Below are 14,564 nucleotides of genomic sequence, written 5' to 3'. Positions count from 1 at the left end.
CATGTTTTAGTTTATCATGTTCTTGCTTTGTTTTAGTGTCATGCACTTCCTGGTTTTGTCATGTTTCAGTGTCATGTGAATCCCATGCCCTCATGTGATCTTGTGTCTTGTCCTGTCATTGGTTCATTGTCTCATCACTGTTCACAGGTGTCACTTGTCTTGTCATTAGTCTGTGTGTGTGTATTTAAGCCCTCATGTTTGCCATGTGTCTTTGTCAAGTATTGAATGTTGTAACCCGCTGTCGGTGAGTTTCGTTATTCTTTGTTTTATGTTTGGATCTAGTCAAGTCTTTGTTTTATGTTGAGATTTATGTTTTATTGTAAATAAACTGCACTTGGGTCCTTCAACTTGCCTCCAGTGGATCTTTGTGACAAATTTAATGCATCCTTGCTGAATAAAACGACTTTTACATTGTAGTATATGGAGAATGAAAATACCAAATATGAATGTTATACAATCTGTAAAAACTACACAGGGAGTATTTAAGTTGAACTGTACTATTTAGCCAAATCATACTTGAGTGAGCAAAAAAGGTGGCACAAATAATTGTAATTTCTTAGGTTTGTAATGCAAGTTGTAGTTTGCACTTGTAAAAATGCCTTGGAAATCTGAGTACAATACAATTATTCAGTACTAAAATGCAAAGTATGAAAGGTTATCGTTACAAAGAGTGGTTTATAAATCTATTGTTCAGTATGGAAACGTTCATACATGAAGCTACAGATTTCATTTCAATGTTGAGCCACTACTATATGAACAGCGAGGAGTAGCTTCTAGTCAAACCCTCAGAATAGCAGCACTAAAATAGAAAGTTGACTAAACGGCTGGCAAATGTGTCACATTAAATGTTCTCTAACAGCTGGAGGACGCTGAGAAGACCGTCGGTTATCAGCCTTCATGTGTGTGTGTTCCTGCAGCTGACTTATCTTATCTGTCAGTTTATAGACGGCCGTGGACTGACTGTCTCAGGATAGCAGCTGATCAGAGTCCTGGATCTTCGCTCCAGCTCACAATGGCATGTGTTTGGAAAATTATTCTTCTCAACGTTTTTATTGTCTCTGGCAGAAGTAAAACGTTGACAGGTATGTCTTCTAATGCTTTGAGGAGCTTAGATTTAACTTAAAAACAACTGCACATATTAATAGCATGGTGTTTATTGAAGAGCAAGACGGTGTTTTACCATTGTGAGTGTATTCAAGCATGAGAGAGTGTTGTTTTTAACGTGGAAGAAATGTGAAGGCAAAAGTGCAATGAATCGTAAAATTTGTTATGCAAGAACTGCAATACAGTTCAGTGGGAGGAAATTATATTAAAACTGGATTAAAAAATCTATAAAAAACGGCAGACAGAGCATGCTATGTGGACATTAGCCTATATGGTCAGCATTGTTTTAAACTATTTTTTATTAAATAGTTGTATTATTATTATTAAAAATTGTTGCAAAAATATTTATTTATTTATTGTACCTACAGTAGTGGCCAAAAGTGATGTCCAGCCTAGGGACATTAATTGGTTAAAGATTTTGTAATCATATTGTGCATAGTTAATAATGTATAGATGGATGTTTCTGCAACTACGGGCACTTTTGACAATCCCAATTTTTAAAAAAAAAATCAACCTCTATGAATTTAAATTTTAACCATCGCAGTCTGTAATACACATAAAAATGTACACAAAATCGAAGGGTCATCTTCTTAAAAAGTGTCCTTAATATAATTTTTTCTTTATTAATTTCTATAAAAATTTCATATATTTAAATGGCTTTTTCAAATTTGATGCGGTTTTGTAAATACAAAAAAAATATACAAAATAGGGAATTTCATCTTTTTTTCTATGACATGTAAAAATGTTTCAGTAACCTTAGATGCCAATTGTTTCCATATTCACAAAATATAACATATTTAACTTTTTTATGACAGATGTTGCAATTTCAAAGTGTAAATCATCTCATCTTAAGTGTTAAACTATTTTTTTTGCAAATTAAAATGTGAAAAAAAATAGAAATAGAGCAGTGCTGCGGTAATGACATCTTGTGTCGGGAAGGACACAATGTTAAAGCCACAAAATCAAAAACAGGCTACTGTAGAGAACAACAGTAAAAGTAAACAAAAAATACTTCAGTACTAATAATATACTGAATATTTGTCATTTAATATACAGTAAACCTTGAATTTGTCTTTACCGCGACACCTACATTTGTTGCGGTAAAGACATATTCCGGTAATGACATTTTTGCTAATATTTTAGCTAATTGGCAGCTAGCAATGCCTACTATATTAGTTTTGACTCTTAGCATCCTAATATACATTAATTCAACAGTGATAAACATTTATTTTTAAAATGTAGTTCAAAATACACAATTATTAAGCTGAATGGTAAGGACGTACAATAAATACTAGAGCAGAAAAGGTGACGTTTACCTTATTTTTTTGGTATCTTGTTTGTGAGGTATTAGGTCTGTCAGCAATGTGCTCAAGTGATCATTTCTGTTTCCATAGAAACTAGACTTGTTTGTGTTTGATACAATTTCATAAGAAAAGCTTTTTTTCATTGTTGCGGTAAGGACTCAAAAGTCTGGGACTGGCACATTTAGTTTAAAAAAATCATAAAAATTATGAGTAAATAATACAAAGAATTTTAAGATGCTGTAAATGAATCTGTATATTAAACAATTCCATTTGAAATAATGTCAAATTGTAATTAAATTAGCTTATTTTATGTATCTCAACATTGAGACCACAGGTGTGGGACATTAACAAAAATAGTGTTTTGGGCTATAAATGCTTCATAATATTATATGAAATCTAGGGCTGTCAAAAGATTAATCGCGATTAATCGCATCCAAAAAAAAAGTTTGTGTTTACATAATATATGTGTGTGTACTCTGTTAATTATTATTTATATATAAATACACACACAAGCATGTATATATTTAAGAAAAAAATATTATTTTTTATATAAAAAACATTTATATTTATATATATTATAGATTATAAAAATGTATATACAGTATACACATGCAAATATTTCTTAAATATATACATGCTTGTGTGTGTATTTATATATAAATAATAATTAACAGAGTACACACACATATATTATGTAAACACAAACTTTTATTTTGGATGCGATTAATCGCGATTAATCTTTTGACAGCCCTAATTTTTATATATAAAACATTTATATTTATATATATTATAGATTATATAAATGTATATACAGTATATACATGCAAATATTTCTTAAATATATACATGAATGTGTGTGTATTTATATATACATAATAATTAACAGAGTACACACACATATATTATGTTAACACAAACTTTTATTTTGGATGCGATTAATCGCGATTAATCTTTTGACAGCCCTAATTAAATCACATTAATCAGTAATTATATTTTTTGTCAAGGTGTGCAATTGCACTGTGAATATATTTACAACAAATTTTAACATAAATCTAAAATTTCACTGCTGGGACTTAAACGTGCCCTTAGTTGCAGAAACACCCAGATATAGATAATAATGCAAGGAAAATGTGCCGACATAATATTTGGTCCAGCTGTCATACAAAGAAATGATCAACATGCAAAAACGAGAGCGAACCAACCAAATATCAATAACTGATTATGTTTTAGTCATAGTTATGTTTTTTCCAGATCATTAAGTTTTCCCCCACATAGAGACGTAGTCATCCCAACAAACAGACTATATGAGATCTGTAGTAGCTCAGTAGGCTTGAGATGCCCAATATATCACCAGACTGATTATTATATCTATGATAATTAATGCTTGTGTTTGCCACAGGTTATTTCTGGCACATCTCAGACCTCCACTGGGATCCTTCTTATGATGAAGGGAGTAACTCGGCATCGAAATGTGCTTCTAGTGGAGGCCGTCCGACCCCAAATGCAGGCAAATTTGGAGACTATTCTTGTGACTCCCCATTGGCTCTGATCAACTCATCAGTGAACGCCATGAGAGAGATCCTGCCCGACCCGGACTTCATCATTTGGACAGGGTTTGTGCCAAAACCCTCTGAACTCACACAAATGTTAATGTAGAGGGGTTTAAAGTGTTATCAGTGTGTGTTCGCATCACCCTGATTCCCTTGAAAATAAGCCTGTAGCGTTTTTCCATTGGCTTTTGGATTATTGCAGAAACCACCGAAAGTTTATGATTCTTACAGCTTTTGTTCATCATGATAATCACAAATAAACACCACTTTCATGAATTTTGAAGTCTAAATACAATCGGTAGAAGTTGAAAGCTAAACGTAGGCCTTAAGCGAAAGCGTCAACTCTTTCAGTCTTTATTTAAAAAGGTTTTCCCTGAAAGTTTGAGTTGGAATAGTTTGCAAGAGCGCAAGTTTATAAACTGTAAATCTCCAGAGGGTATTACTGATGGATTTGATTTCATAGACAAAAACATGAGAATATCTTGAGCTTGTGTTGACCACAGACCTTATTTCAGGCATTTAACCAAAAAACCCCATTGACTTCAGGACGACGTGCTAAAATTCAACTCATTTCAGGCCTACAAAAACACGGCGGGTCTGGGAAGGCTTTTAAATTCTTGAAAGGAATTTTGTTAGAGCAGTTTTGTGTGATTATATTGAGAAAATCAGCCAACAAGTATCCAGCACACACAAAGTATAGTATAGGATATAATCCCCATTCTTCCATAATATTATTATGGGGGAAATAATAAAGAAGTCGCAAATATTTGACTTGTACTGTCTGACTTAATTGATATATTTGTTCTCTTTTTTCCACAGAGATGATACGCCTCATGTGCCCAATGAGCAGCTGGGAGAAGAACCCGTCCTGAGAATAATCGGCAACCTCACACACATCATAAAAGCTGCCTTTCCTCGTACGTGTTTCGTTAGGCCTGCTAACGGCTTGTTTTTGTTTTCGTTTGTTTGTGAAATTCATTGTACATCTGTATTTCTTCAGACACCAAGGTGTATTCTGCGATGGGAAATCATGACTACCATCCAAAGAGCCAAATGCCTCCAGAAAAGAACAACATTTATGTGCAAACAGCAAACCTGTGGCATGACTGGCTGCACACTGCCTCCAAAGAGACCTTTAAAACAGGTATAAACTACAGCAGCTCGGGATTAACAATACACTGACACTAACAGACTATAGGGACGAGTTTGGTGGAAGAAGGGTGTTTATTATATTTGATGACATGAAATGATTGATTTGATATATGATATGAATTCAATTCCTGATATCAATATAATTTCAGATATCTAAAATGGCTTTCTTACTAGAAATAATCATATTCAAGATATCAGAAATTAACATTGTCACTAGTGGCATTTGAATTGTTGATATCAAGAATTCATATCCTGTGAATTAATAAAAATCAAAACGGCTTGCCTTATGGCATGACATGATTGATATGATGTGATATATGATATGATATGATTGATATGATGTGATATATGATATGATTGATATGATATATGACATGATTGATATGATGATATATCATGTCATGCCATATCAAATCATATCAATCATGTCATATATCACATCATATCAATCATGTCATGTCATATATCATCAATCATGTCATATATCACATCAATCATGTCATATATCATATCAATCATGTCATTTATCATATCAATCATGTCATGTCATATATCATAAATCAAGCATATCATGTCACATATCAAATCAGTCATGTCATATATCATATGTCATATCTGTCATGTCATATATGATATATGACATGCTTGATATTATATATGACATGATTGATATGATATATGACATGACATGATTGATGATATGATATATGACATGATATGATTGATATGATATATGACATGATTGATATGATATATAACATGACATGATTGATGATATGACATATGATATGATATATGACATGATTGATGATATGATATATGATATGATATATGACATGATTGATGATATGATATATGATATGATATATGACATGATTGATGATATGATATATTATATGATATATGACATGATTTATATGATATATGGCATGACATGATTGATGATATTATATATGATATATGACATGATTCATGATATGATATATATGATATATGACATGACTGATATGATATATGACATGACATGATTGATGATATGATATATGACATGATTGATGATATGATATATGACATGATTGATGATATGATATATTATATGATATATGACATATGATATATGACATGATTGATGATATTATATATGACATGATTGATATATGATATGATATATGACATGATTGATATATGATATGATATATGACATGATTGATATGATATGATTTGATATATGACATGACATGCTTGATATGAAATTATATATTATATGACATGTTATATGATATTATTGATATGATATATGTGATATTACACTATAAATGTTAACACTTCACAATAAGGTCACATTAATGCATTAACTAACATTAACATTGAGCAATTAATTTGCATTTATTAATCTTTGTTAACATTATATATAATACAAAAACAACTGTTCATTGATAGTTCATTTTAGCCCAGGTCCATTAAACAATATTATGTATTAGTAAATGCTGAAATTTACATTAACTTTATTAAGAAACTTACAATTAATACACGTATTTGTTCATTATTAATGTAATTAATAAGCTTTAAAGAATGTCATATATCTGTGCTTGTCTTTCACAGGTGGTTATTACACAGAACAGTTGCTGAATCAAACTGGCTTCAGAGTCATCGTGCTCAATACCAACCTCTATTACGACCAGAACAAACTGACAGAAAACATCGCAGACCCCGCAGAGCAGTTCAGCTGGGCTGAGAAAGTGCTGAAGGACGCTGCCAAAAATAACGAGAAGGTCACTTATACTATACATATGCAGCGAGTTTTGCCATTTCTCCATGTATTGTGTCATAAAGTTTCTTTGTTCTGTTTTACCCAGGTTTACATTATCGGCCACGTCCCTCCAGGGGTTTTTGAGAAGAAGCGAGACAAGGGCTGGTTCAGGAAAGAGTTTAATAAGCTCTACATCGATCTCATACAGAAGCACAGCGATGTTATCCTGGGCCAGTTCTTCGGTCATCACCACACCGACAGCTTCCGCATGTTCTACAGTTCAAAGGGTACCGCACATTATGCTACATCTTCTGCATCTCTTTGGACTACCGGCCATGCATTTCTCAAAGCATTTCCCCTCCTTTATTATCCATGCATCATTTTCAACCTTTGCTACAGTTGCCTTTGGCTTGCACACTAGAGACTAAAGTTATTATGTGTTATCGACAATGCCATCAAATAACTATTTTTGGTTCCCCAAAGAATCTTTCCGTCCGATCTCTTCTTAAAACAACATTTATTTTCTTATGCTGCCTTCACACCAAACGTGAATACAGCGTCAAAATCGCGTCTAGTTGGACGCTTGAACATTTTGAATCCATTCGCGCGTCCACAGCGAATTGGACACGCAAATAAATCGAGCGTTTGAAGCGAAATAGACGCGTGTTTAAGACAGTCCAGGAGAAATATGTCATAAAACACCACTCTGCCTCTTTTAATTTTCATTACAAATATATATTAATCATTAACAGCCACACAAATGTGGTCCAGGCAACTCCTACATTATCTTCACTGCATGTATATTTAAATACCCTAATAAAATAAAGTTATGAAACTTCTTTGCCCTCAGTCAAAACGATTTGACAGACGACAAATGATAGATTCATGAGAGCAAAGACGAATTATATCTCATGTTTAACCATTACAGAGACATCAGAGCCAGCGGCAGACGTCAGAAGGACTGGCCGAAGAAAGGCTGCTCTCGCCGGGTTAATGAGCCCCCGGTGATCGACTGGATCTCTTTATAAATAAACCACAGATTTGCGCTTTAAACAACGACATTCTCACCTGAAAAAGTCTTAAAACTACATTTTGTGGCACAATAACAGTATTTTAAAATTATGCAGGATTTCTCATTACGTCACTTTACCATGTGACAGCAGCAAGCAGGCTCCTGATTGGTTGACGCCAAAGTTCAAATTTTCGCGTCATTCGCAATCACGTCCATCGCGCCGCAGGACCTCCAGACGCGCGTCAACGTGCCTTTCCATTGACTTAACATTGAAATCACTCGCTCCAGACGCTCTATTCGCGTTTGGTGTGAACGCAGCATTAGAGTAAATAACCTTTTTCTACTATCAAGAACTTTTGTGGAATGGAAAGTTTCCATGAATGTTCAAGGTTCTTCTTGGCGATGTCGATAATGAACCTTTTTAAGAGTGTATAAAAGTATTATTCCATGGCTACTTTCAATGAGCTCCTGAGATAAACTGCTCATGGGTGGGCGATATGATCAAAATGTTTAACCCTGACATTTATACGCATCACTAACCATCACTAACCATACATATCTCCAAAAAGTAAAGAGATCATTTCACCCAATTTTTCAAAACTGAACAAAACTCTCATAGTTCTCAATAATATCACACAACAATATCACGTTGAATCCACATGAACTGACTGTTTTTGAAAAAAATGCTAGTCAGCAGTAGCATTTTTGATAATTTTCAAAAAAATGTCATGGCCCCTAGCATATTTTGTAGCTGACGGTACTTGCCTGACTGCATTTTGCCAAGTGTACAGTTTGGTGGAGGGGGGATTATGGTGTGGGGTTGTTTTTCAGGGGTTGGGTTTGGCCCCTTAGTTCCAGTGAAAGGAACTCTTTATGCTTCACCAAGACATTTTGGACAATTTCATGCTCCCAACTTTGTGGGAACAGTTTAGGGACGGCCCCTTCCTGTCCCAACATGACTGACCAGTGCACAAAGCACCGGCCCATAAAGACATGGATGAGCGAGTTTGGTGTGGAGGAACTGGACTGGCCTGACCTCAACCCGATTGAACACCTTTGGGATGAATTAGAGCGGAGACTGAGAGCCAGGCCTTCTCGTCCAACATCAGTGCCTGACCTCACAAATGAGCTTCTAGAAGAATCCCCATAAACACACTCCTAAACCTTGAGGAAAGCCTTCCTAGAAGAGTTGAAGCTGTCAGAGTTGCAAAGGGTGGGCCAACTCATATTAAACCCTACGGATTAAGAATGAGATGGCATTAAAGTTGATGTGCATGTAAAGGCAGGCGTCCCAAAACTTTTGGCAATATAGTGTAGATGTGAAACCTCCAACAGTATAATGGCCAGTTTCATTGTTTAATGATGAAGATGTCTAACTTGTTCATATCTCTTTACACAGGATCTCCAATCAGTGCGATGTTCCTGACACCAGGAGTTACGCCCTGGATAACAACATTACCTGGTGTGAAAGATGGCGGAAATAACCCTGGAATCCGCATCTTTGAGTATGACACCAAAACACTTTTGATCAAGGTAAGATTCACAACATAGTATCAGATCTGGTACAAGTGCGTTCAATGCGTACCACATGTGGGCCGGATCTGGATCACCCAACACTATTACCCCTTTTCCACCAAAGCAGAGCTAGAGCTAGAGCTAGATCGGAGCCAGAGCCTAGTTTCAAATCAGTTCTTTGTGTTTCCACACCCAAAGCCCCAGCTCCGAGCCAGGAAAAGTGGTTCTTAAGTAGCACCAAAACATTGCTGGGCTAGAACAGGGCTAGAAGTAAGAACCGATTACGTCAGGCACTGGGGGCGGAGTCAACAAGACAAAGAATACACCGCCATTGTTGAAATAGCAGCTAATGGAGCCAACAGCTAGCCTGACGTCGTCATACTCAATTCTAGTCCGAATATGAGCCTGATCTGCTCCGTTGGGCTGTGATTATGGGGTGTGTTTCAACCCAACCAGGAAAGACCTCAATTGGATAGCCCTACAACCAAACAGAGCAACGGAGCGACGCATAACGCTAGTGTCAAATGTCAACAGAACTCAACTGCACTGTGTTGCCAAGTCCACGGGTTGAAGCGACCCAATTATGTGATATACAGACCCAGGAATGCGAATTTTAGCAGCAGTCCTTCCAAAATAACACATATTTTACCCCCCAAATGCCTTTTTTTCCCGGAGAACTCCCCTGGAAAGCTTTTGGGCTTGTTTTTGGCTAGTTTTGAGGAACGTTAGCAATTGGGCGGGTTTTGTTGTAAAAACTTGGCAACCCTGTCTGCACGCACGCTGGAATAAGTAGCCTAGCGTTAGAAGAAAAAGATGAGTGTAAACGAACTTTGCCGGTGTTGTAAAAAAAGAATTTAAGGAGACATAGAGTACTTACAAACACGATCATCATTTCTGATAGAAATAATAAAGGTGAATGGATATATGAACAAGTTCTCCGTTTAGGATTTGAACAAATTCAACCCAAGCGCTCTTTGATGACGTGGATGATTACGTTACTGTTTATCATCTGTCCATCATCGTCTAAAGCCCACCCTGACAATTTCATTGGTCCGAACAGATTCTGTTCGGCCATAATTACTCCTCTACGGATCAAGTCCAGACCGAACTGCCCGAGTAAAAATGTTATGGGCGGGGCTAAGTTCGGCTGGCATCCAGGCTAGCTAACAGCTGCTGCTCGTTTGTAATCTCCGTCTATACAAATTAAGGCGAACTGCATGAATGCGTTGGATTCGCTGTGTTTTTGTTGTGTTTTGATGCCGATGTAGGATCGTAAAGCCATGTGAATCAATAGTAACGCAACGTTTGCATTGTTGATGGAAGGCTTGTTCGCAGCGGTGCTGTGCAGAGACTGATCGCCGTATGACAACGAGTCCAGCGAGAGCATATGACTCCTTATGCTTTTGATTCACTCATGCGTTTTTATATATATATATATTAGGGATGCCACAATTCTCAATATAATATTGAACCGTTCGGTACGGCCTTCACGGTTCAATACGCGCTTGTGAATTGCGGTTTTTTCGGTTTCGCATTTAATTCATTATTTTTCTACAAATTCTATAATTTGCCTCCATCCCAATACTGAACAACGCGACATACATTCACATCACATGTTAGTGTTAGAGTTATACTCACAGAACACTATAGTTATTCACAATCACCAAAGTTCATTATTTGCATGCATTTTAAAGCCTTGCCGGTTTCATTCGCGGTTATGCGAATCGGTTATGTCTAAAGTGAAAGTAAAATCGCAATCGTGTCTGTATATTAGATGTGTAGAGGTCTTAAACTGACAGCAGCGCAGACAGTGAACACGCGGTCCTTAAAGGGACAGTTCACCTATAAAATGATGTCATTATTTACTCACTCTAATATTGTTTCAAACCTGTATTCATTTCTCGATGACAGAATTTTCAGTTTTGAGTGAACTATCCCTTTAATGTTAATACAACAACAAAAGACAGAGAAAATCACTCACTCTTGACTGAAAAACTAATACAGTAGCTAAGAATCAATGTATATTTTATAGTGAAGTCTATGTAGTGTTTTATTTTTACATTTATTCATTCAATTTCATACTTAAATGCTGCTGTACAGCTCTGAGCTGCCAGTGTAAATCTTTATATATATTTATTTTATATTATACAATACACTAGGAATGTGTACAAGGGTTTTTTTAAGTTTAGTTTTAAGTTTAAGTAAGGTTTTTCAATTCTTTTAAGTAAAATAAAGAAAGAGTATTGCAATAAAAAAATAGTCTTTTTTCTCTTTAACCTCTTGCTGTTCCTGTCGCCTAAGAATAGAATAGCAATAAATGTTCATGACAAGCCATCAGAACCGAACCGAACCGAAAACCGTGGGTAAAAACCGAGGTATGTATTGAACCGTGGACTAACTGTATTGTTGCATCCCTAATATATATATATATATATCATACGTGGATTGGTCTGCGCAGTGCAGATGCATCTCGAACAAGCCTGGTGTGTGTGTGTTTCCCGCTGCCCAGGGTTGCCAGGTTTTCCCAACAAAACCCACCCAATTGCTACTCAAAACAAGCCCAATCGCGTATCAGGGGGGCTTCCCCGGTAAAAATCACATTTTGGGGGTAAAATATGTGTGTTTTGGCATGGTTGCCTACTAAAATTCGCATTCCCGGGGCTAAATATCACATAATTGGGGTCGCTTTATCCCGCGGACATGAAAAAACAGCCCGCGGCAAAACCGTGGACTTGGCAACACTGCCGCTGCCTCGCTAGCGTTGCTGAGAAAAGATGAGACGTAAACAGTGACGTAAGACATGGCTCTGTTGTGGCTCTCAGCCTGTGGAAAAGCAAACGGTTCTTAGAAAGCTCCTCGGTCGAACCAACTATGAACTGGGACTAGCTCTGGCTCTGAATTAGCTCTAGCACTGCCTTGGTGAAAAAGGGGTATATGTTGTCACATATCTGGGATGCACCTTACAAACTTTAAGCATATGTACACTTGTTGGTCCTAAAGGATATAGTGACCTACTATCTGAACCTGACATACGCAAACATGGCCCGGGCGCGCTGGGAGAAGGAGTACCGCCTGACGGAGGCCTTCCATGTGCCGGACGCCTCTCCTGCCTCCATGCACCGCGTGATGGAGCGCATCGCCAGCGACCGGTGTTATCTGCAGAAGTACTTCGAGTTCAACTCGGTGGGTTATGACCTGACGGAGTGCCAGGCCGGCTGCCGCGTGGATCATGTGTGTGCGGTGAGGGAGGTGGACTTCGAGGCCTATGAGCGCTGTGTGCTGAAGGAGGGCGGAGCCTCTGCTGGACCAGCGCTGATTACTCTGCTTCTGTCTCTGACGCTGAGCCTGCTGTGCTTGAACTGACCACAGCATTATTCCTCTAATATTGTCAGCTGACCGGTGTGTGAGTGACATGTTCACACCAGTATTTAAAGTAGCTGAACAACTTTTCTTACTATTTATATAATTGGGGCCAGATTTACTAAACAAGGCAATTTCATAAAAGCGCAAAGTTAAAGGGTTAGTTCACCCAAAAATGAAAATTCTGTCATTAATTCCTCACCCTCATGTCGTTCGACACCCGTAAGACCTCCGTTCATCTTCAGAACACAAATGAAGATATTTTAGTGTAAAGCTGATGCTGAGAAAGGCTTCAGATAGGCCTCCATTGGCATTCAGTACATTCACACTCCCAAGACCCATAAAAGGCACTTAAAACGTCGTTACAAAGTCCATCTCACCACAGTGACTCTACAATAATTTTACGAAGCGACGACAATAGTTTTTGTGCGCAAAAAAAAATCAAAATAACACCTTTATCCAACTTGTTCTTGTCTTCCGTGTGTGCCTCCACGACGCATGCGTGAGAATATGACGTAGCGCCAGCGTTCGGGAATCCATGAAATGCCACTTTAGCCCCATTTGAGAACTACGCCGAGACCTACAGCACGATCAATGTAGAATCCAACAGCTTAGACACGCGCGTCTTCCTCTGCTTGTAAACAAATCGCTTCTGGGTCATGTGTCCGAACGCCGGATCTGCGTCATATTCTCGCGCATGCGTCGTGGAGGCACACACGGAAGTCGAGAACAAGTTGGATAAAGGTGTTATTTTGATTTTTTTTTGCGCACAAAAACTATTGTCGTCGCTGGTTTAAGACGTGCTTCTTTTAGGTGGTAAATAATGGCACAAACACCAGTAAATTGAAGAGCGCAAACCTTAGTAAATCACTTGCTTGATTCATTTAAATACTCTCCTCCTATAAATGTTGCGTCCTAAAGGGAAACTCCTACAAATGCATATTCAATAAGATCAGCCACAAAAATAACCCTGTCCACGCCTTTTCAGCGTTAATTTATCACTGCGCGTCTTTAGTAAATCCTGACAGTAGTTTTTAAAGCCAAAAGAGGGTTTGCGCTGGAGCAAGCTGTTAGTAAATCTGACCCTATATTATGATTTGTTTATATTTATGGATCTGTCTAACCCCAAAAATAAAAAAAGGCTGTCATCAAAGAAGATATTTTTTTGGACCCCAACAGAAATTTGGAGTGACATGATAGTTAATAAAAGACTTTTTATTTTTGGGTGAACTATCCCGTTGAAGTCGCCATGAAACGGAAGGTTTTTCACCATACAGTGCTGCAGGAATGATGTATTTTGTAGGCCAAAACCTAGAAACAAGCTTCCATCGTCCTGAAATCAATGGGTCTTTGGTTAAATGCCTGAAATAGAGTCTGTGGTGAACACAAGCTCAGGATATTTTCACACTTTATTCTGTGACATGAAGTACATCAGGAACACCCTTTTGTGATTCTTTTAAAGCTTTTACTTGTCTTGAAAAAGGCGGTTGCTATCAAGTGTCTATAAAGGCTGAGTTATACTCAGGGTTCCCACTCTTTCATGAACACCAGATTCAAGGACTTTTTAAAGCATCTTTTATTTTAAATCAAGCACAATAAATACAATAAAGGTGGGTGTGTTACTGCCAATCTGGACAGTATATCAAATACCTACTGTATCTGTGTCTATCATTAACGCAGTAACGCTAAGGCATAAACTGACAACTAAAATAAAATTTTAGGGGCATTTGAATTTTTAAAAATCCAATGAATAAAGAGGCTGGTGTACAAGAGCGAGTGAGTTTTAACGAGAGATGCCGTTTGCGTTGCTCTTATTC

At 37.2% G+C, this 14,564-nt stretch overlaps 1 protein-coding gene across 2 annotated transcripts; it reads left to right on the top strand.

Annotated features, from left to right (window-relative positions):
• Nucleotides 1-870: 870 nt before the first annotated feature.
• Nucleotides 871-13,897, top strand: smpdl3b (sphingomyelin phosphodiesterase acid like 3B). 2 transcript variants are annotated; one of them, XR_013817988.1, is made up of 9 exons: nucleotides 871-1,082; nucleotides 3,808-4,021; nucleotides 4,778-4,875; nucleotides 4,959-5,102; nucleotides 6,713-6,882; nucleotides 6,967-7,147; nucleotides 9,272-9,405; nucleotides 12,388-13,094; nucleotides 13,458-13,897. XR_013817988.1 is itself a non-coding variant. In XM_079836137.1 (8 exons), the coding sequence occupies exons 1-8, from the start codon at nucleotides 1,013-1,015 to the stop codon at nucleotides 12,748-12,750; spliced, it is 1,374 nt and encodes a 457-aa protein (XP_079692263.1). In that variant the 5' UTR covers nucleotides 948-1,012; the 3' UTR covers nucleotides 12,751-13,142. The 2 variants fall into 2 exon arrangements, 1 of the variants encoding a protein (XP_079692263.1); XM_079836137.1 differs by lacking the exon at nucleotides 13,458-13,897 and having other exon boundaries at nucleotides 948-1,082; nucleotides 12,388-13,142.
• The last annotated feature ends 667 nt before the right edge of the window (nucleotides 13,898-14,564 follow it).

This window comes from Gobio gobio (assembly GCF_949357685.1).
Source record: "Gobio gobio genome assembly, chromosome: 15".
NCBI lineage: Eukaryota > Metazoa > Chordata > Actinopteri > Cypriniformes > Gobionidae > Gobio > Gobio gobio.
The sequence above is the reverse complement of the archived record's forward strand: the minus strand, read 5'-3'. Positions and strand labels throughout refer to the sequence as shown.

What these genes read in the sequence shown, in the direction of transcription:
- smpdl3b (XM_079836137.1), top strand. Translation starts at nt 1,013, where the DNA reads ATGGCATGTGTTTGGAAAATTATTCTTCTCAACGTTTTTATTGTCTCT. An exon ending in CATAAAAGCTGCCTTTCCTC is followed by an intron (nt 4,876 to 4,958) that starts GTACGTGTTTCG and finishes GTATTTCTTCAG; the next exon opens with ACACCAAGGTGTATTCTGCG. An exon ending in CTGCCAAAAATAACGAGAAG is followed by an intron (nt 6,883 to 6,966) that starts GTCACTTATACT and finishes TGTTTTACCCAG; the next exon opens with GTTTACATTATCGGCCACGT.